The sequence below is a fragment of the Phalacrocorax carbo genome, chromosome 12 (assembly GCF_963921805.1).
Source record: "Phalacrocorax carbo chromosome 12, bPhaCar2.1, whole genome shotgun sequence".
NCBI lineage: Eukaryota > Metazoa > Chordata > Aves > Suliformes > Phalacrocoracidae > Phalacrocorax > Phalacrocorax carbo.
Window position 1 is genome coordinate 9,703,603 of NC_087524.1, and position 23,320 is coordinate 9,726,922.

The 23,320-nt window shown below is 39.2% G+C and overlaps 2 protein-coding genes across 9 annotated transcripts in view; one reads left to right on the plus strand and one right to left on the minus strand.

Moving 5' to 3' along the window:
- Window positions 1-13,350, minus strand: part of STN1 (STN1 subunit of CST complex) — a 44,881-nt gene extending 31,531 nt beyond the window's left edge. Inside the window, exons 1-4 of one of the 6 annotated variants that reach the window (XM_064464097.1) lie at window positions 13,132-13,348; window positions 7,449-7,511; window positions 1,310-1,421; window positions 830-951 (exon numbers count right to left, since the gene is read on the minus strand). The gene's annotated coding sequence lies outside the window, so the exon portion shown is untranslated. Of the gene's footprint in view, window positions 1-829; window positions 952-1,309; window positions 1,422-7,448; window positions 7,512-10,032; window positions 10,217-10,507; window positions 10,921-12,800; window positions 12,938-13,131 lie in introns of those variants that run through there. The other 5 variants (XM_064464095.1, XM_064464098.1, XM_064464093.1 and 2 more) reach the window with 5 other exon arrangements.
- Window positions 13,351-13,401: 51 nt separating this feature from the next.
- The window catches only part of SLK (STE20 like kinase), a 49,356-nt gene continuing 39,437 nt past the window's right edge, over window positions 13,402-23,320 (plus strand). For 2 of the 3 annotated variants that reach the window (XM_064464089.1, XM_064464090.1), the window contains exon 1: window positions 13,402-14,211. In XM_064464089.1, coding sequence (XP_064320159.1) covers window positions 14,062-14,211 — 150 coding nt within the window. In that variant the 5' untranslated portion in view covers window positions 13,402-14,061. The remainder of the gene's footprint in view (window positions 14,212-23,320) is intronic. The other variant, XM_064464092.1, reaches the window with a different exon arrangement.

A 23,320-nucleotide genomic window follows, 5' to 3' on the forward strand; every position in this document is an offset into this window, starting at 1 on the left:
TTCTCCAGTTGCTTGCTATACTCTATGTCAAATTTAGATCATAAACTTTCCCAAGCATTCTTCCAACCAGTTTCTCTTTTGCTATATAATAGTATCTTCCCGTAACTTTTTCTTAAGTTGGCACAGGAAGCCTCTCTCCATCCCGAGCAGAATATCTCAGGTTAATTAATTAGTGAGTCATCCTGGCGAAAGTGGAACTTTCCATTATGCTGGAAGTGTTTTCAGCTCTTAACTGGTACCACTGGTGATATGCTATCAGCAGGGAAGATAACAGCTACCCTGTACAAGGAAGATCCAAGGGCCAAACAGCAGGCATTGTGGAGATGCACAGCGTTATACTCAGTGAGAACACAGATAGTTAACAATAGACAATTCTGAACAGATACCATATGTATAAATGTTTAAGGATTAAACTGGCTTTTGCTGAAAGATGGTGATAAGGCATAGCAATACAAACAATACAGGGTCCTAGCAAAAGGTCATCCCTTTCGGCATTTTGTTTTAAATGCAGTGTAATTAATTTATGGTTGCTGTAGTACAAGGAATTCAATCCTGCTACAGAAGAAAAAAGGCAAGAGACGCATTGGGTCCACAAGTTTATTAGATATAAGATACCTGTATTCTATTTTTACCTCTCTATAAAGTAACTCCAAAGAAAGGCTATAAATGCATAATCAAAAACAAAACCAGAATTAAGCTCTGCTGTTTGGACCATGTCTTGGGAAAACAATTCTTTTTCAACAGAAAAAAATCTAAAGTTTACACATTAGTGATCTAAATACAGATTTAAAAAAAAAAAGATCAGTTTGAGATTACTCTAGACACTAACCTATTAAAGTGAGGCTGTCTCTTTCACCTACTACTATCAATGTTAGCTTTCCTGATTGTAGTGAGAATTAAATCAAGTCCATAATCGTCAGAGTTATCTTGTGATCTCAGCAAGGTATTATCCTAAAAGGGAAAGAAGCGAAACCAAGGAAAACTGAAAGCTTTCGCAACAATGCCATCACCCAAAAGTAGCCCCATTTTTTTCTTCCTTCCCAGGTACCCCACCTGGTAGCCTTATTAGAATAGCTCCCCGTTTAAGACCCGAGTGGTTTGTTCAACAGAATCATCCCTCGGCGGTAAATTTCTTTGCTCCTATTCCTGTGTTCACTACGTACCTTTTTCAAAAAGAGTAAATGGTTAAGAACCGGTCTTCTTCCAATCCCGGTAAAATGGAAAACACAAAGAAGAGTATCTGTTTTAATGTTTCTTTTTGTCTTTTCTCGAGATGTGGTTAACAACCAAAGCTCTTGGAGAAAGTTACCTTAGTTTGAGATGAATCCTTTGGAGCCACAGAAAAGGTATCTTGCCAGCAGTTGTCCGCAACTACTCTGCAACTGCTGGCAGGCCGCTGCAAAGATTCCTTCCCAAGTTAGCTGTGAATCAGAGGCAGAGAGTATTTACCCACCAATACAGGCAGCTTCAACATCCTACCAGGCATTCACTCTTCTCTACTACACTAGCACTGATGATTTACATAGGAAACAGCTCCTGAGCTGTTAGGGTTGCCAACCCAGTATATTAAAACAACGTAAAGTCACCACTGGTTTACTTGAATAAATCAGGCTACAAACTGTGGCTGTTAATTGATTCATGGGTCAGCCATCCCTATCACAGAGAAAGCAACTTGTGGAAAGAGGAGCAGAGTCAACAGCTGGGTTTTGTAACAACCTCTGTCATCTGAATTGAACTCATCTGTGTTTGAGTCAACATCCTACACGACAAATTAGTATTATTCAGTTCTTCATGATCAGCAGAGGCGATTCCAGTATGACACAGTTAAGAGCACCATCTTTCAAGATATGTCTTTAATTACCCAAGGCCACATACAACATTTTAAATTGAAAATAAACAAACCCAATAACTTATTATACAATTAGATCTTAGTGAGCTGGAAAGTAAAGCCTTTGGTTACAGATAACATGGAGTAAAGATTCTAAAAAAGAAACTTACCGGTAGACTTTTTAAAAAATACATAATTAAAGTTTTCAACACCAGTAACAAGACAAAACCCATCATCAAGAGTAAAATACATCACTGAAAGATAAAAAAAAAGCTCCAGAAAAAAAAAACAACTGTATTGATATCAGTTTTACAGCTGTTAGAAAACTATCAAACAGTAAGATAAGATCAATTTGGATCTGCTTACCTGGTGATCCTACTAAAAAAAAAAAAAAAATCAAAGCAGGGTAAGGACTTTCAGCCTCTCCTAGTAAATTACCTTCTGCTGCTGCTCATGTGAAGTCCTCTAAGTTTAGATGCTACAGGCTGCAACAAGTGTCAGTAAGGGCACTACATGTCCTGTAGGTCTTATGTACAAGGCAAGTACAATTTCAATTTAAAAAAAAAATTCTCTTAATTTTGTTTCAAAACAACTCCTCTGAACTTCCAGAAGTTTAACAGTTCAGGAATTGTTACTTGTACAAGTGTTAACATCTGCCTAACCTCCTGAGATAACACATTTAAAAAAAAAATAAAATTACAGAATTCTTCTTAAAGATACTCCAATTTTAAACATGTGTCTTTTAATTACATTAGATTATACTACAATACACTTCCGTGACAAGGGAAGATGGTGCAAGACAAAAGACCCATCACCACAAGCTTTAGCCAGTAGGGAAACTATCAACAACACAGAAGGATATTGTCCACAATGCCTCTAATAGCCAGGCTATAGATAGGAGAAAAAAATAAAGCTTTGTTTTATCAATAAACTGACACCACTACTTTGTAATAGTCTTCCACGGGAGTCAATGTCTCCGTGTCGCAACCTGTAATGTATTTCCCTCTGGTTTTACTTTCCACAGCACTGCCTAGAAATCCTTCTGGACAGGCGCATGTGGCTGCAGGAGAGCAGACAGAGTGGCTCCTCCAACACCAACAGTCTTGGAAGGAAGGGGGACAAAGCCTGCAGTTCTAGGTTGCCTTCTTTGGCATTGCAGCTTCTTTTATATACAAGTTAAACCTTGTAACAAGGTTTTGGCACCCAATTTTCCAAAAGCATGATTCTGGAAAACTAACAAGGAAGCGTGCAATAAAATAAACAGTAGATAGATAACAGATAGTTAGAGAAGATAGATAACATAGTTTCCTATGTACCAAGAAATCCACAAACCACTCAGACCATTAAACTAGCTCTATATGTTTATTTGTCATGGACAGCAGAAGGCTTCCCATAATAAGCTAGTAGTTGTGACTACCAATGGTCAGAAAGATTCACTTGCATTTTGTATTTTAAAGCTACTGGATAATCATGCTGAAGCACCTTCTTCAACTAACCTGTCTCCAGTGAGGGCAGAAGGAAGTCTATGAAGACAATTAATTCTCTCTGAAAGTTCTTAATCACTTACAATGCTGCCACTATGAGCCGAGCTGCTGAAAAGACATTCTTTCACTGGGAGGGAAGGTTCTCAGTTATCAGTGTGAAATAAAACCAAACAGAACTAAAAATAAATTACTTATTACAAATTGTAATTTTGCTGATTGAAAAAACAGTAGTATGGAAGCTTTGACAGCAAGAGGATCCTAAACAGGCTCTTGGCAAAGGAAATTTTTTTTTTTTGACCGATACATTTGATTTACTGATCTGACTTAAAGGATTAACTCATTCAAATTAACTTTCAGAGCAAAACGTCATTCACCCTGGTTTAAGGCAACAGAGTTAGCTTTCCTACTTTGGCATAGCAGTGTAATATTAGATTTAGTGCCACTTCTTGAATGAAGATTTTCAAATTTCAGAAATTTGGGCAGGAGTGGCAAGCATCGGTTAATAGCTTTCTGAAGTTATTAGGCCTGTGAACTCCATGACAAAGCTGACTCAAGTTCTAGAGGCAAGTTTTCCTGCCCATTTTCCTCCCTCCCCTTTAAATTAGTTTGTGCATCTGGTGTAAATTATAACAGCCTCTGGAATAAGATCATAATATATATGAACGTTCATAGCACAACAGAGCACTCCATTACAACCAGAGACTTCAAAATAATTAACCTACCACTTGGTCTAGGTGCACAATTGTGATAAAGTTTTCAAAATATTCCCAGCATATATCAAAGCATTAGATTATGACAGACTGCATGTTCTGAAATCAAATTAAGTTTTTCTTTGCTACACAAGTGAACCTTTAAACTACATAAGAACACTGTGAGGCTGTGTTTGAAATATGGTGTCCAAATAGCACTGCTGTTAGTATATACAAAATAATTCAAATCAGAATAATTTTGAAGTCTCTGATCCAGCTAGGGCCATCATACATTTTAGGAGCTAACTAGAGACTGAGATTACTCATTTGGAGCTCCTTTGGAAGACTGAGACCTAACTGTTACTCTTCTTGGAAAGAACAATAAATACAGTGAGCTTGACACCGAGCTCTGTTTCTAGGCTAGCTGCATTTGTTCTTTGGTTGTTTTCTTTAAGCTATTCCACAAAATTATTCTTTTTCTTCTCCATATAAAGAATGGCAATGCTTCCTGTCTGATGGCACTTCTTGTAGAAAAATGTTTAGACATTCCAAAAGACAAACCTGTGCAAAATGGAAGGCAGCAGGGGGAAAAAAAAAAAAAAAATTTAAAAAGCATTATCTCTTTTACTGGGGGAAGTTTGAACTATCATCCCACAAAAGAACAAAGCTTTTGTTATGCTTTTCTAATACCCCTCACACAGGTCCTCTCAGCCAACATCTAGGAAAAGTATCAAAGGGTAGCTTTTTCTGTACCAAAAATGGTGCCATTCCCAGCCCACTATTCTCTGAGTTTTCTTTTGTAACTGTGCCTCCTTTCCGAGCAGTAGAACTTTTATACCTGAAATCAGGCAAAGGATTTCTTAGTCACATCCAGGCTTCTCTGACCTACAAAACTAAAAAGTTTTAGAAATGCCAAAGGTGTGTGGATATTTCTTGGTTCCATAAGACAAATTGTTCTGCACAATCTCTTACACTGCATCCTATGAACTTTGAATGATCTTAAGGGTAGTTTCTTCTCAGCTAAGAAAGCTGGCTCATTATCCCAGCTGCTAAACTATTAGGACCTGCTAAAAATCCAGAGACTGTGTCCTCTATTAACTTTTGGGTTAGTAATTTTTGCAATTCTCTGAGGATGTTCTGAAATAATGAACATATTACAGATGCTCCCTCTGAGGTCTGTCCAAATCTCATCACTGAGGGCTGATATAGGACTGATGCAGAACAAACCAAAAACTGTTCAGGAATACCTGTCCTGCAACATGATTATCATCTTAATAGCTTTCCCCCCTCAGGAACAAAGGTAGGTAGACTTCTTTGCCCACCTTTAAAAACTTTTTTCTGAATCCAAGCACCAAATGGATGTAACACTATTAAGATTCTTGAAAGAAAATACCTCACTGATGACTGGCTGCAACTTCTTACGTTCCCTATATGAATCATTGTCACAGCAAACATGATAAAGTCACTACTATTTCCGACTTCTTGGTATGTAAAAAACCAAACAGCCTTTTATAAACAGGTTTAAGTGTCTCCTTAATTGTATTTGAATTTGAATAGATGCTGCTCCCTACCTCATGCTTCTGAAACTAAGTCACTCCTGTATACTGTATCTGGAACAATCTATTGTAGCTTAGCCAGAAGCCACAGGAATTATTTCTCCTATAGGTAGCTTTATTTTCTACTACAGAAATTTCAGTCCACCTAATGTAATGGGCTTTTATTGCTTAATCCATAAACATCACATGATGTACTATATAACATAATTTTGTGGATTAGATATTAGATTTAAGGTCCCTTCTGTCACCAAAAAAAAAAGATTCCAGGGCACTAGAGACAAATTGCATCACATCACAATACTCTATTTTCTTATAAGGAGGTCCTAGTGCCCAAAGTTTGCGTGTACTATTGTTGGACACACAATAGCTGCTGTTTGCCTTAACAACTGACACATTATTACAGCTCCACGCGTTGCTGCTGTACCAAGAGGAGATCCTACATAAAAACAAATTCTACTTTACAACACATAGTAAACAATTTTTTTGCCTCAGAAATGAGAATTACACAACAGCTTATAAAAATCTAGGTAAAAAGAGAATAAGATTACACATACAGAAACAATTTTAAACATGGTTTTAATATAAAATAACACTTTTCAATTAAAACCTATGCTGTTCTCTCAGTAAAATCAGTTTATATTTTAAAGTCTAGCTTTGCATTAACGAACAGTTGGTATCTCACATTCTAAATGTTATTTGCTCTTTTTGTTACTAGACATGCCTCCAATATTATTCCACTCTATTTGGGATATAACTAAAGAATCAGCATTTTTCAGTGCTACCTTTTTGTCAGATTGTCCTTTTTTGTCCTTGTGTGAAATGTCTCCCTACTTTTCAGTACGGTATATTTTTAATAATAGCTGTAAAAGGCATAATAAACTTCCTGCTTATGCTTACAACATAATCAGGATTGGGTTTGCCGGCTGGCCAGCCATAATAAAAACCAGATTTAAAAATAACTCATTTTCATATTACAGAACAAGTTATTCAGTCCCAAGATTCTAGAGCTGAACAGGATCACAAGACAACACAATGACCATTCTGGAAAATTTGCACAAAGAAAAACAGCAATATAAGTGGGGTTTTTGTTCAGACATTTTTTGTGCCAGTATCGACTGAAAGCAATAGTGAGATGCAAAGCTATCTTTATCCCTTAATAAATTTCTAATCCTAGCTGCTATGTGAACTAACACAAATTTGAACGCCACAAACAAAAAGAGCAAGTCAGCTCGTGACTCCTATGCAAAAGGACATGGTCTAATTACCATCTGGAGGAAAGACAAACATGGTGAAGCATTTGTAATACTTGCTTCCATGTGACTTAACTAAAGCTTCTAATATCCATCAGATGGAGTTTAAAGTTTAAAATACTTTCCCTTGTGTTCATGTACAGCTTTGATCAAACAGATTTTCCTATAAATGAAATATAATCTCAAATGCTTAAAATGGTTAGAAAGAATATAGCATTATAGCTAAGAGTAGTAGTATTTTAATTGTATGTTATTTTTTTAAAATTTGATTTTAAAAAATATTCTTTCTAGACTTATTCATGTGTGGTTCTGTGACAGATTGTTACAGTCATCAAGACATTCAGGGAAACAATTTATATTAGACTAACTACTGTATTAAAAAAAAATGCAGCTATCCAAAAATGCAGCTCAGTATTTTAATATTACCTGAAAATTCCTGCAAAAGGAGTTTGTCAGATAAATACAAAGCAAAAAGTGTCCAGGCTTCTTGAAAAATTTTATCATGAGGGGACCTTAAGTTTTTAAGCATGTTAAGTCAGTTAATCAAAAGAATCAGCTATTTGAGGTGCAAGTTGTTGACACTTGCCATTAAATCTGAAGTTTGCTTCTCACTCAAGTAAAAGTATAAAAACACAACTTACCCCTCCAATTGTATGACTATGTTTCTGAATATCAGTCTTGAAGGTGGTTTTCTTGCAGACCAGCTAGAAACAATAAGAATAACATATTTATTTTTTGCAATAACTTCAATGAAGTTAACACATTAAAGCTTCAACACCTTTGATCCGGTATGTTTCCAAGAAATATTACTGTACTATTTGTTGAAAGATCTGATCCTTATTCAAGATTTTTATATTTCTATTATTGCTTTTTCTTCTGACACTTGATTTCAGATAAAGCCTGTTCAATAAAACATCATCGGTTTACTTGGAAAAATTCAAGTAATTTGGCAACTTTTATATTTGTTCTGTCATTATTCCCGGAGGTGTTGTCTGGTATCAAGAGAACTGCACTCCAAGAGTTCTGTGGGCAGTGGTGTCTCCACAAGTAGGAAGAACAACCTTCCATCACAGGTTTCCAGGACAACTCACCTCACACAGTTAAACACTGTGTGATAAAGATAAGCATCTAAAATGGGAAAGGGTGAATTGTGCTTTGAAGACACCTTTTCTCACTGACTAGTGAAAAAGCTAGGCCAATTCAGACTAAACACACCGATTTTTCTGAACTCAATATAGATCAAACCTATTCCTAAACATTTTAACACTCAATTTTTTTTTACTGCAGACATCAAGTAATACCCTTATATGTTTAAGTTTCCAAATGGCACATGTTTCTATGGCAATTCTTAGATTAACTGGTCCTAAAGTAACGCATTAAAAAAAAAAGTCATGTAATGTATAGCTTCCAGGTTATTGACAGGAGCCTGAGCAATGATTCTGGCTAATGAGATATGGGCAAGCTCTTGAGCATCTAACCTCTGGTATTATAATTTTCCCCTGTTTATTATATATGACTGAACTATTCCTGTTACTCATATCATAAAGGCTCATAAAATACTGAGTACAAAACTGAGCCTCTTTTTTATTCCTTTATGAAGACAGCTTTAAATTTCAAATGCAGAACAGAGACACAAGTCTCTAAGCTACAGATCTATCAATGGTACACTTAACAGAAGGGTTTTAAGAGTGCTATTTACAATACAGCCTCCCTTCTCAAGGCTTCCAATAAATGGGTAACATGACTTGATGCTCCTTGGAGGAAAGTGTACAGCCTTCTCTTACATCATAAAGAAATAAAATTTTTTTTAGCCCTCTTTTGTATTTTCTTCTTCACTCTGTCATAAACATGGGTTATTAACTAATGATACTAGCTCCTCTGTACCTACCACCATTAATTAGAGCATTAGGACACATGAGTCGGGTACAGCATAGGAAGTGTAGAGGGGCCACACAAAAAGGACAAAAAGTTAAAAACTTGGCATGTACACAGACAAGATGGAAATGTCATAGAGGGAAGAAAAGGAATATCTTTAAGGTCAATATACAAGATGGAAGGAGACTGAAAATGCCATAGTATTTAAAATCCATTGAACTGAGGTGCTCCTATGAGAAAGTAACATATTCAGAACAGCAGGAAAGGAAAAATGACTGATGATGAACAGGAGAAGGGAGAAAAAGGTCAGGTACGGGAGAGTTACCAAACATTTCTCATAAAACCTGAAGGACTGAGGAAAGTTAGAAAAGCTATGGTGGTACAAGGCAAAGTATGAGAACTTAATTCCACCAAATCCTGATTTCCAAGCAAAAAGAAGTCGGATTCAGAGGGAAGCAAGGCAGCTTTTAGAAATAACTTCAGATACAGCGGTCTTGGAAAAAAATCAGGAATGCAAAAAGGAGGAGGTTAAAAAGGAAGGTAGTGGGTTAACTAGAAGGACCTAGAAGTTACAGTGGCACTTAGAACTGAGTTCAATACAGCAGAAAACTAATTTCAAGAACAGAACTTCAAGAGTAGAAATGATAGAGTCTATGGAAAAAACACTGCCATATAATTGGAAAATATCAGTGAAAACACCACATACATCAAGTAAGGAAAACAGAAGGGACAGTGTTGAGTACCAAAGGTGACATGTATGAAACAGGAATTATGCCTCAGATTTAACCACGAACAAGCCACCTGTGACCTTACAGCAGTTCAATGAACTCAAACATCAGAAAGAAGATTGGAGGAGATCAGTGAAATCGTGGGTGGACAGAAAGTCAAGACAATATAAAAATATACCATTAAATATTTTGAAAGAACTGAAGACAGGATGTAGGACTGCAGTGAAAGGGAAATGCATGCTGTGAAGAACACATTTCATATTAAATTTGTGAAGCAAGTGTTTGCTTTCAATGAAAAGAAACTGAGGCAGAAAGTCTAAGTGAAAGAGAAGTAGAACTTAAAAGAAGGAGTTAGGAACAGTAGCAAGCTAAGAGATGAAGTCAGTGGGAAAGAATGGTGATATTAAGCAGCAGAAAGTATAAAGGAAACTTCTAAATCTTAAAGACATGAAAAAGATTGCAGTAAAGAATTACAGCTATTTTTAAGCCGGTATATTTGACGCACAACCAAGATAGTTTCTTTGACATCTTTACTCTGACATTTTAAGGAAGCACTGAATTTTCAAAATGCATTGCAATAAATTCCTGAAGAAGTTTTAATATACTTATAACTCACTTTTACCTTTTTATCCTTACCATCTGGAACTATTTACAGTTGCTAAAAACTCCTGCTAGCAGGGGAAGGAAAAAAAAAAAAATCACACAAAAAAAAACAGGCTTCATACAGCCTCCTCCATACCAGGAAGTCAATGCAAAAATGTAAACTGGGAAGGATTTGTTACTAGCACTTAACCTTCACCTTACAGAGTTTATTTTTAGGATTGAGTGGCAAGCTGTAACTCTACAGTGAAAGAATAAGGGGAAAAAATGAGATCAAACCACAGGTTTTGTTTTCAGATATAATGTTTTTATCTTGAATTACTTGTTAAACAGTAAGCAAAAAAATAGAAATTGAAAGCAAAACTTTATCACTAGATTAATTCCTCCTTCTTGTGCCAGCCTTTCATCTTATATTTTCAACATCTGATGAATTAAAAGCTCTCTGGAACAGGAAGGCTGTAAAAGTCTAAAGCAACACATCAGTAGTACCTACTAACATTCAGTCACTGGTAGGATGACACTACTGTCCCTGTTCTGCTCCCAGTGAACATGTGTGTGATAAAAGAGGTTCAAAGCAAAGTGATACATAGTATAGATGCTGTATGTGAACTACATACAGTCAAAAGTTCATTTATTGAAGAGCTGAGAGAGGACCGGGCCCTGGTATCCCAGTGCCATAACTGCCAGCCTTATTAAAGCAGCAACTCAACTACCTTTGTTCACATATAGCTCAAAAAGTTTTCTTTTAGTTTTGTATTTAGTTCCAGTTATTACAAACTCTGACATACACACACACCCCCCACTGCCCAATGATTTTAACCCCAAGGCTAAAGAAAAGCTAATCCCACCTAGATACAAGGATTTCGTGCTATGATTTTGGATTCCTTCCCCCCCCATACTCTATCAATTAGTCAGTTAAAATAAACAGATGGAAATTAGTCCCAAAGCACTTTTTGTGCAAGAGAAAGCAAGTTAAAAATAAAAATATTTTAAAAAATTAAAATTATGGATTAAAGCCATAATTATATTTTAACATCCAAATTAAAGTTGTTATCCCACCTGAAGGGGCAACCACACACACACACACAAAAAGATGTTACAGAGAGGAAAAAGAAATTGAATTTTAAAGATTAAAATTCCAGAAGCTAAACTGTTGCCGGTGACACTAGAGAAAGCTTATCAATCACTTTGTTATTGTATTTAATCCAAACTATCTTGCATAACTTGCATATTAAGTTAATAAGTGCAGCCAGCCAGATCATAGAGGAAAAAGGAAAACAGCTTATTTAGATTGCAGCTGTTTCTTTGTTTTAGCCTTACACACATAAGCAGTCTTGGCTTTAACACCTTCCTCAACCAATTTACATTTGTGGTCAAGCTGTCGATACAAATGAACCACAAAGCCCAAGATCATTTTTTAACAATAAATTCTGTTTATTAAAACAAACCAGAATTGCTATCAGGTAAGCAAGAGTACTTGAAAGGCTCTTTATTCATAGAGCAGTACTACCTTTGAAATGGATTTTATACAAAGCAATTAACTCATGACACAACACTATTGTTTGATTCATAAACTCCTTGTGGCAGGGGCCATCTCCTTGTTCTGTGGCAGGACAGTGCCTAACACAGCATGTTCCGGTACACCATAAATACTAGCAGCGCCACTAATTACTCAATACACAATGCCAACATACTCCTAAAAGGCTTCTACCCCAATGTGCTTCAGCCAAAAAAAAAAAAAAAAAATCGTTAACACAGGATGCAAAGTTCAGTCCCAGTCTACTTCTATGCCCTTATTTCCTTCTGAACCACCTTGCTAATTTTCACTACTACAAACACCTGTACCTTTAAACACCTCCTTTGCTGAAATCCCTTTCTTGGCTCAGTCCAGCACTTTCTATTCCTTAAAGTCACGCTTCTTTCAATGAGACTGCTGAGGCTGCTATATGATCCCCATAACCAGTGCATCTCAATGCCTCATTATTATTACTCAGTTTATGTATGGACTACCCTCCTTAGGTAGCAAACTACTGTCATGCTAAGAAAATGGTCTGAGGAATTATACACAGCAGAGTCTTGATCTTTTGAAGCTTATAATGCAGTTTAAACTAATGGTAACCACAGGCACTCAGGTTCATATGAGGGTAAGGCATTACATGATTTTCCCTGGGTGTTTGTCTCATTGTCAGATCGTAGGTCTCACAATATTGCCGTAACTGCAAGATCAACTTCCTGCCTCGTGCCACAGCCTAAACTTTGTCTCTAAGATGTCTGCTAATTGTCCCTTAACCAGGCAATGGGAATGTCTCTTGCTTTCATGTGAAGAAATACCACACATTTGGTGGCATGTAAACAACACAACTATTAAAACACAATCATACTGCAGGCCGATGAAGGAATCACTTGTGGGAAGAGATTGTGAGATAAGGAAATTCAAGCCTGTCCCACAGATTAAAGCTCACAAGATATCAAACACGTGCAGCACATTAACATCACACCCTGCTATGACTGAATGCTGCAACAAACCAGTAGCAGGTCTAAGAATAACAGTGGCTGACAAAGTCTTCTAACACCGTCCTTTTCTACCAAGATCTTCTTCAAAGAAGAACTCCCAAGCTCAAATGCTCCAGGAGGCAGCACCTGCCATAAAGACGCTCCCGGCAGACAGAGAGGACCTGATACCCCCTTCAGCTCCCACAGTCAGACCTAGGAGCCACGTGAGGGGAGGAGAGAGTCCACCCGTGCTGGGAAGAGAAGCTGAAGGTACCCCGAAATGAAGCTGACCCCTACCTATGAAACATCACCCTCTGCCACAGGACTTGCGAGAACTTTCCTACACAAGACAGTTGAGAAAATAAGAAAGGAACGAGGGATCCCACAGGATGAGTTACTCCACAAAGGATCCCTTTTCCACATAGCCCCTCCCATAACGGCTACCGGGCACCGAAAAGTCACTTGCCCCCCCCCCCCCCCCCCAATACTCCAGTACACTGCCCACCCCTAAGGAAGAAAAGGGGGAAAAACCAAGAACTCGCCCGTACCCAGCACTGACACCCCCCCCCAGCCCCAGCCCTGAGGAAGGAGCTACCCCCCTCCATCTTGGGGCCGGGCACCAACTTACCCGCCGGAGACCTCGGCGCGCTCCTATTGGTTCACGCCGTCGCATCACGTGAGACGGGGAAAGCCCCTCCCCTTCCCCCACCTTTGCCGGCGGCGAACCGTTGGTGGGGGGAGCTGTCGGTATAGCTCGCGCATGCGCTACGGAGGGCGTGGCGCGCGTGCGCTGGCGCGGCGGCGGCGGCCCGAGCGCGAGGCGGTTCCGGGAGCGCGGGAAGAGGGGCGGGGGCAGGGGGCGCGCGCACGCGCCGGCGGCGGGAGGAGGGGGAGGGGCCGCCGCCGCCCCGCCCCGCCCCGCCCGCAGGAAACGGTGCCGCCCGGGCCCCGCTCTGTGAGAGGGCGGGGGAGCGAGCGGGAGGGAGACTGGTAGGGGCGCGTCGTCTGCCTTCGTTGGGCTCTGCTGCTCCGGGGTGCCGCGGGCCCTGCTCCGAGAGGGCACTGGCTGGCAGCTGGGTAGCCCTGTCCTGTCGCCGCATTCTCCGAGGCGGGAGCGCCCTCGGCGGGCAGCGGGGTGACCGCTCCCCGCGGCGCGCAGCCGCCCTCTCCTTCCAGCAGGAGCCGTGGTTCTCCCTGCTGCCCCTCTTCTCCTCAGGCGCCGCCGCCACTACCCGTCCCGAGGAGGGAGCTCGGCACTTGTTGCTGCCGCGATGGTCGCTGGCCCGGCCGAGTGAGGCGGGGACCGCCTAGCCCGCCGCAGGAGAGGACCGCTGCGGCCGGCGGCGAGGGCCCGGCCCCTCTGGGGGTTCCCGGGCTGTTGTTTCCCCTCAGCGCCCGGCGGTGGCGGCGTGAGGGCTGTCCCCGGCCCCGGCGGGACCGCCCGCCCCGGACGGTGAGGGCGGGCTGAGGGGGCGCCACCGCCAGACGCCGCCCGCCCCCTCCTTCCCTCCCTCCGCCCGCTCGCCTGGAGGCTGGCCTCCCTCGGCAGGAGGAAAAGATGTCCTTCTTCAACTTTCGTAAGATCTTCAAGCTGGGTGGTGAGAAGAAGAAGAAACAATACGAGCACGTCAAGAGGGATTTGAACCCTGAGGAGTTCTGGGAAATTATAGGAGAGCTGGGAGATGGTGCTTTCGGTAAAGTGTTCAAGGTAAGGACACGCGGGCAGCTCGGGTCTCTTGCGGCATCGCTCACAGCTAAGCGATGACCTGCAGTGTTGCCTCCGAGTTCGACGCTGTCCGAAGCTTGCCTGTGTGTAAGCTCTGTCGCCTCGGGACACCCGCGGTAGGCGTCGAGAGCTTGGTTGGGCCGGTCAGCGCGGCGCCCCACCTGCCGCCCCGCCGGGAGGGACGCGGCCCCGCTTCCCGTGGCGTGTCGCTCGGGAGCGGCGTGGGTCATCCGGACGCCTATTGCCCACAGCGGCTCATGAAACTAAAGATAGAAAAGACCTATTAGGTCATTGTCCCGCCTTCTGCTCCACCCTGCCCGCTGCTGAATCGCTCGCTTCTCCTGTATTTTGCGTTTTGGAGTTGCGGACAGAATGGCTTCTGATCTTGCAAAGACTGTGTTTTCTTAGGTGCAAAGTTCATACTTTTGTTTTTTAAAGTTTCTGTACGGAAGAAAGTCCGTGAACAGTAAAATTCAGTTCTGTGCTTCGTGTGTAGTTTATAGGGCCAACCTCACGTTGTTTTTAACGGGCATTCTCCTATGTTGTTCCACGTGGAATTGAATTAAATTGTGTTATCTTGGCTTTCTTTGCGTGGCAAAATTCCTGTGTTCTTCTAACTTCTCACGGTTGTTTGATCTTTAAATCTTTAAATATACTGGTACAAGGAGTGTTTTTAAGTATGCTTACCTAGAATTTATCAAGCAAAGTAGAGGACAGTGACATAGGTATAATGCTGGTAGTGTTTGAGCCTGTAGTTTTCAGGCAAATCTTTTAGCTACTTTTCCTCTTTCTTAAAGGGCATCAGTGCTCCATGTTTGGTTTTGAGATAGTGTGGAAAAAACCATGGAGGATAAGCATGAGCGAAATAGGGAACTTATATGAATTGAGCCTCTGGAGCAGGTTTTTGAGACTAGGAAAAAAAATAGTATAAGAAATAAGAGCATTTACAGTGTTTCTGAGGGCTAAGTCGGTCAAGAAACATTTATATTTAGCATACTGCATTTAAGAGTTTATGAAATCCGGGTACTCATGAAACTTGTGCTATTTTTGGTAGAGATTTTTAGACTTCGTTGTACTGTGATGTTACCTGTTTGTGAATTTGAGCAGAAGTGCCACAGTTAGTGCAGAGTGCTAGGTGGGTTTTTTTCACCCTAGGCATTTGTCAATGTTCTATTTCAAGAGCATCTAGTTGATTTTGATGTTGGTGTAGTACGTAGTCTAGATGGTAGTTCTCCTGTCAGTGTGGAAGATTAGAGTGTTTTATAATTAAAATGGCTGGGAAATATGGCTGAAGTTGTTATATCATAAAGTTTGGTGACTATAGAAACCAATTTTTGTCTCTAACAGCATTTGCAGAGTATTAAAGTTTTTCTTTAAACTTCTTAGCGGAGTTTTGAGTCCCTTTTCGTGAATAAAATGCTGGGGAAGCCTCAAAGATAAAATACGAAATGTGTTCTCCTCCTCCCCCACATGCATTTCCCCTCCCATCCCCAAACCTCTTCTCACTTCATGTTTATCTGTAGGCATGTCTGAATTAGCAGTAGTCTGTAGAGAAAGGTGTCTGAGCAAGACAGCTGGCAAACTTTGCATTTCAGTGTACTTTGTGTACAGCCGGAGAGTTTTTTCCAGTTGGATGTGGTTTTTCACTTTGAGGTTTATTTCTGACTGTGAAATGATAGTGTTGACTGTTGAAATTGAATTTTTCAATATTTAACCCATTTCGAAAATTGTAGTAGTTAGAATTACACATGTAGTTACAGTGGTAAACTTGTTGAATATGGCACATGTGAAAACTAACAGGTACTTTCACTCCTGGGGAAAAAAATTCCCATTTAAAAAAAAAGTCTCCTACTGCATGTATTCAGCAGCATTCACTTTGTTTCTGTCTATTTTGAGGAGGAGGATTACGCACAGACACTAACTGTACTTGTGTTCCTGCATCTGAGCATGCTTGGCCAGAAACTGTTTCAAAAGCAAGGGTGTGTTAGGTTGTTCTTTCTTGGATATACGTCTCCAATGAGAGACTGCAGGAATAGCCATTCAATACCTTCTCAAGTCTTGGAATCAAAACTCTAAACCAGAACAGAACTGTCAACTTTTGAAGACTGCGTCTGAAAGTAACGTAATTGTGGGGGGTTGGGGCTTTTAAGTTTGTGAGTGAGGTGGGTTGTTTTTTTCACAAAAGAACCCCTAATACCCTTGTTTCAGTTACATTTTCCAAAACTACGTTTGCCGTTGTTTAAGATCCTAGGACTCAGTGTGTGACAGGGTTTTGGCAGATACATGATAAAATAGAATTGCCTGAGAAATAAGGTTTTCTATATTTTAGAGTTCTAATAAAAATAGGTTAGATTGGTTACACGCTATGACTTCCTGTAGAGAATTATTTGGTTTAGTTGTGTAACTCTTCTTCTGGACAAAGTATTAAATATTTAAAGAAAAACTCAAAAGCAGCTCTTAAATTATTCTGGTAGTATTTTGAAGCCTAGCTGATTAAATTATTTACAATAAAAAAATGCTGTGTCTAGTGATAACTTGTTTTGTGTACAGAAGTCTTCAGGGTATTGAAGACTTGTGATTTATTCCCCTTCTTCCCAATGAAGTACAAGGGTCTTGCTTATTTTTTTAATAACTTACCCAAATTACTGGAAGAGCTTATTTCCTTTGAAGCTGTTTGTTCTAGTTTATCTAAAGCTTTCTTAGCTCTGACAATTCATACATTTGTATTCACTAGCTTCTAAGTAATGTTTAGAAATACTCTAAGTGTTTTGACTGCTGTTGCAAGTCTTTTTTGTGATCAGAGGAGCTATGCAACTGCAGACTCCTGATGGCAGAGGTTTATGATTGTGTAGGTCTTCTCAATGTAGCCCTTTTCAGCCTCTTCAAAGAGGCCACTTTTAGGCTATTTTCTTTTCTTTTTCCTCTTGGCTAATGAATAATGGTGTAGTTTTCCATCCTTTATAAATTTATGGACCCTTGCAGTACTTCAGTACAGGTGATGACCCTTGTAAAGAGAATTTTGAGGCTGCTGCTGATAGACTTTTTTCCAATCTTTTCTTAATTGCTTGTCATGAGTTATTTAGAATTACTGAATGGGCTGCCAGGTTTCTGAAAGCCACTGAAGAAGCATAATATTAGCACTGGAGGCTGATTTCAACTTTGAAGTTTGGCAGTTAGATCGCAAATTACTTCCCCCCCCCTTTTTTTTTTTAAGAGGAGATTGAGATTGAAACTGCTTTTGATTTGATAAGGTTAAGTCCCCTGAGAAACCTTAGGCTCCTAGTGTTACAGTTAATTGTAATCGGTTTGCTTTAGAAATGAGTTATGTTACTATATCACATTGTTTATTGTGTGTTATATTGCCCTATTGTGTCAAATGTCAGTTCAGTGCACATAGTAAACATTGCTTTAAGGTAAATCAGTGTAAGTGTTAAAAGAGTAGTCATTTTAAGTAAACGTGAAGTTTTTCATCAGCTTTAAGCTGCTTTATAAATTCCCAGAAGTTAATATTTGGATCGCAAGAAAACAGACTTTTAAAATGCCTAACATGTTCTGTGGCTCTTTTTTCTAAATTTCCCTGTCAAGAATCTATATCATACAGATGCACATAACTAATTAAAATGCAGCTATCTTCCTAAGTTAACCTTTTGAAATATAGTCCAGCACTTTATTTCATTCAGTAAAATTTGCCACCCTTTTTTGGTAGTAAGACCATTGTACACTAATATAAGAACACTTATGTTGCAGAAAGGCATTTTCCTAGAGCTTAGTTGGTGTCATCTTTGAGCCCTTCGCTAGAGGATACTCCTCCAAGAAATTAATGGTCATCATTATGATAATTGTGGGTAGCCTCTGTACAAATATACTAATTTTAAGCCTTCTGCGGGAACAGAATCTGTAGTTGTAGAATATATGTGGCGATATACTATAGAAGATACAGGGTTTCTATATACGGTATATGTATATATAGAGAAGATATAATGTATATTTATTTTAATAGAAACTGACAAATTGTTGTTAGACAATCCTTTGTACTTGTCTGAGGTTTAACTGCATTAATGCTCCTTAGAATTGGAATATTCTGCCCATGTAGAGTATCCCATCTATTACCCTGAATCTGAGATGTTGGAAGCATTGTGTATACAAGATGCTCATAGGAATTTGCAAAATCAAATATTTGTATTTCATCTAAAGTTATGAAGACAAGTTTTCCAACTCTCAGCAATTAATTGGTGTTTGGTTAAAAAGCCTGTTCTGCTTTCTCTAGGTTCAGAGAAGAAATGTAGAAGCTGATAGCCATAATCATGGTAACACATTACCCAAATGCATTAGCTCCTGAAAATTACAACTACAGTGGGTATTCACTTGTAATAGCGGCCAAACTCATCTCTGGCTAGTGATAGTGGGCTTTTGATAATAGTGTTTCTTCAAGTCCAATAAACTAATGATGTTGCTTCATTTAAGTTAAACTTTTATTTGTAAATTTAAAACAATCTTACCTGTAATGTACCTATATGACTTACAGGACAGCTAGTTTTTGCTTTAATGTCTTCTACAGCAAGTAGAAACAAATACAGTTTCTAAATAGTGTTTTAATAAGACTGGACCAATTTACTTATTTAATCATAGTGCAGCCTTAACTCCTTTTAATGCCAGAAAATAACAGCTGGTGGCTGCTCAGAAGTACTTTTTGCATGCCACTAGCATCATAACTTATTTTCTAAACCTGCAAAATACTTTAATTAGTCTGACCTGAAACCAAATCAGGGCAAAGCAAGGAGAATTTATATTGCCTAGTTTCTGTGGCCTTACAGCACATTGGTCTAAATTCCTGCAGCTGGATATTGCAACTTGAAGTTATCATAATGATACTAATGTATCATGCTGCTTGCTAGGATGGATATCTTTCATATCTGTAACAACACTCATAGGAATACATTTTGACAACTTAATATCTAAGCTGAAGCATTGATTTCTGGGTTTTGCCTGCTCTTTATGTTTTGGCTTACCTGGTGTCATGAGCTCCACTAATTCTGTAGAAGAATTTTAGAGCTGTTGGGACTCACCAACATTCCTATATAGAAGATCGTTTCCTGTGGAATGATGTTGCTTGAGTTGGTCTGGTTTGGTATTAGTTGGAAGATAAATTCACATTTGAAAATTTCCAGTCAAATACTGTTTCGTGAACCTGAAGTTTCATGTGGGACTCTGCCATAAGCCTAGAAAGAAGAAGGTGACAATGTCCTAAAATCAATTTTAATAAGTAAGAATGAATTGGTGCAGAACTTCTGGCAACTTTGATTAAAATTGTTTGCAATACTTAATATATTTTGTTCTAATCTGCTTTCATTCATAATTGACTATATAAGTTGACCTCTGATTAAACTGGAGCAATAAAATAGTACAGTTGTCCTCAGGAGACCTGAATTAATAATATTCAGTTAAATGCCACGTTGCTTTGTTTAGCCATAGAGGCATTAGTAGACAGAGGAGAGAGTTGATTTACTCTCAAGAGACTAATGTATAAGATGGTAATGCTCTATTTTAAATAGTCTAAGTAAAATAGAACTAAAAGCTTACCTGTAGCTTCCTAAGAACAGTAATTTCTATAAGAGTAGCCTGAGTATTTTAGGGCTGCTGTGTATGGCCTAGATGAAAAAAGGTGCATGACCATTCATAGAAGGCAAACGATTTCAGTCTTGCTGATCAGCTCTGTGAGTTGCTCTATCATGTTATCTCTATTTTCACACTATTGCAGTTTCAGCATGTTAAAGATACCAGATAAGGAAAAGGCATTATCACTGTTTTAAACCCTGGGAAATGTGTCAAGGGGAAAGCTTTACAGAGCTCTCTATGCCTATTGTAATTCTCTAAGTTGTCTGAGGAAAGGGGCAGTGCAAGAAAGTAATCTGTAGGCTGTAAACTGAGATAATTTTCTTGTTTTGTCCATTTTGTTTGTAGCAAGGAAATATTCTCAAGAAGTATAACACATGTTTCATATCTCAGTTTTTGGACATCTTTAAGTCACTTGGCTTAAAATCAGCATCACAATACTTAACTTATGAGTAATATATTGTCTGTCTGTTGCAATCAGAATAAAAACTGCCAACAAGTTTGTGGAGGATAAATATAGAATGTTCATGATCACTCCTTGATAAGGCAGTCATCTTTTCCAAGGTGTAAGCACAGTTATATAAACTGTTTAAAACTCTAAGTAAATAGGAAATAAATATTTGATTTTATTTATCTATGCTTATAAAAGTTCCTGGTTTTTTTCATGTCATCTGATACTTCGTATTTCTTAGCTACCTATTTGTGTAAGTGCTTGGACTGTTGGCTTCTTGTCTGGAGAGTAAAACTCTTGATTTCAGGCATAAGCTAAATATGACTGTTTAATGTTATTGGGTAGACTGCAGAATGAGGCTGCTTCTTTAAGCTGTTCTAACTTGATGAAATCTTTGTCAGATGCATTCTATTTAAGTAAAGAATTCTGTTACAGCAGCCAAAAAAAAGTTGAGGTACTGTTTTGGGTTTCTTTAACAGGTTTTGTAGACAAATTGGCTAAATCTTTTGATCTTAATCTTTGGCAGGGAAGTAGTGTTCCAGTAATACAATCCTCCAAGCAGTAATACATGCTATTGTTGCAGAGCAGTAGTTCACAAGTTTCTTTTGGTGGTGGCCCAAATTCTAGTTTTGACCACCCCATAAATGATATTGAAGAAATAATTTGTTGGGGTTATATTTGCAAATGCCCAGTTTGGTTGTGTGGGTTTTTTGTTTGTTTTTTAATTGAATGCAGTTAGAAATCAGCCTTATATATTTCATTGGCCATGACCCATCTTTTGAGAATCTTGTAAGATTAGAAACATCATTCTCTTCCAATGACAGTTCAGTCTGTGTAAGAGAGGCAGCATGTAATTAAACTCTCTGGTTTGAGATCTTAAATGCATTCCTTGAGACCCTGGTGCCTGAAGTGTCATTTATGAGTACTTTTTTGGTCTTTGCTTCTTTGTGCTCCCCCAATAACCTTTAATTATATTCAGATTATATGCTGAATTGACTAATTCATATTGTCTCACCTCTTTTGACTATTGTCTCACTTTACAGTAGCTGCCAAATTACTCAAATATAATGCTTGTTCTATCTTTTCATTTGATACTGTTTGGATTGTTGCAGTTTTCAATGTTTAGTGATGGAAAAGCCATGAAATTTGCAGCTAGAAAACAATGCAGATTGAATTAATAGCACAGAGTTAAAAAAAAAAGTGTTGTAATTTTTCTCCAAACCCAATTAATCTTTAATGTTTTTATAACATGATTACAGTTTGGAATGCTTGAAACAAATTTTTAACTGTCAGCTATGTCTCAAATAATTCATGTGGAAACATATATGTTTTTTTCCAGTCAGAAATCACAGAATGGTAGGGGTTGGAAGGGACCTCTGGAGATCATCTTGTCCAACCCCGCTGCTTGAGCAGGCACACCCAGAGCAGGGGGCACAGGACCGCATCCAGGCGGGGTTTGAATGTTTGCGGGGAAGGAGACTCCACAACCTCTTTGGGCAGCCTGTGCCACTGCTCTGGCACCCGCACAGTAGTTTTTCCTCATATTCAGGTGGAACTTCTGTCTTCTGGTTTGTGCCCATTGCCCCTTGTTCTGTCGTTGGGCACCACTGAAGAGAGTCTGGCCCATCCTCTTGATGCCCACCCTTCAGAAATTTATAAGCATTAATAAGATCGCCCCTCAATCTTCTCTTCTCCAGGCTGAACAGACCCAGGTCTCTCAGCCTTTCCTCGTAAGGCAGGTGCTCCAGTCCCCTGATCATCTTCATAGCTCTCTGCTGGACTCTCTCCAGTGGTTCCCTGTCTTTCTTGAACGGGGGAGCCCAGAACTGGATGCAGCACTCCAGATGTGCCCTCACTATGGCGGAGTAGAAGGGGAGGATAACCTCCCTTAACCTGCTGGCTACACTCCTTTTAATACACCCCAGGACACCGTTGGCCTTTTGGCCACAAGGGCACATTGCTGGCTCAGGGTCAGCTTGCTGTCCACCAGCACTCCCAGGTCATTCTCAACAGAGCTGCTTTCCAGATTCTGTGATCTGACCTTACATAAGCATGGAAAACAAGGTCAAAAGCCATTCAGCCACCTCCTCATCTTAAGATCTCTAACCATGGAACTGTATGCCTTTGGGGAACATAATGAGGGAGATCTAGAATCCAATTCATATTGTACACGCAATGATGTCCCCTTCACTTTTCCCTGGACAGAATTGTATTGTAGTTGCTGGTGCTTGTGACACTGGCTCCTAATCCCTTAAAAAATGGGAGAGTATTTTTAGAGAGAAAGAAGACCTAGTACTTGTAGAATGTGTTTGAAGGATGTCAGACAATAAAAATTAGCTAAGTAATGTTCAATAAAAGCTAGTAGGTCACCTCAAACCACTCTGCAATAGTATTTATACTTCAATAAAAAATTTAAGGCTTCACTGTAAATGTTAATTTTTCCATTGGCTTTTCTAATTTTCTGTTCGATATGCTCTACATTCGTGATACAAACCAACTAAAGTACATGCAGCAGAAAATTCATCTAAAGCAAAAAAGTCACAATAGAACAGTAATGGAGGATTCTTTGTGTATTTAGTGCACCTACTTAAGCTAACATAATTGGTTTTAGGAGGACGTACTGTTTCTTAAAGCAGCTCTAAATGTATGTAAAACAAATCACAATATTAAGGTTAGATTTTTCTTGTTTATTTCTACTCTTCTGGATTAAGTCTGGTTTGTAGTATTCTGTGGGAATGCATGTGTTTATATGTGTTAATGTAAAACAGCTAAGCATGAGTGGTGATTTGGAACCAAAGAGAAAGACACAAACTTTTTCCCCTTTATGTAGCCATGTTTATATTTTTGAGCTGTTTTCTATTTAGCTAATTACCTATAGCCTAGAGCAAGAAATTGCTTAAGCATAGTTTCATACTTGAATCAAGTTCCACCTAAAATCTGGCTTTAAGAAGGTTCTGATTACCCAAAGCATGCTATCCATTGATAGGATTTTTAATTTTTACGGGCTTTTCTATCGAGAAGAACACG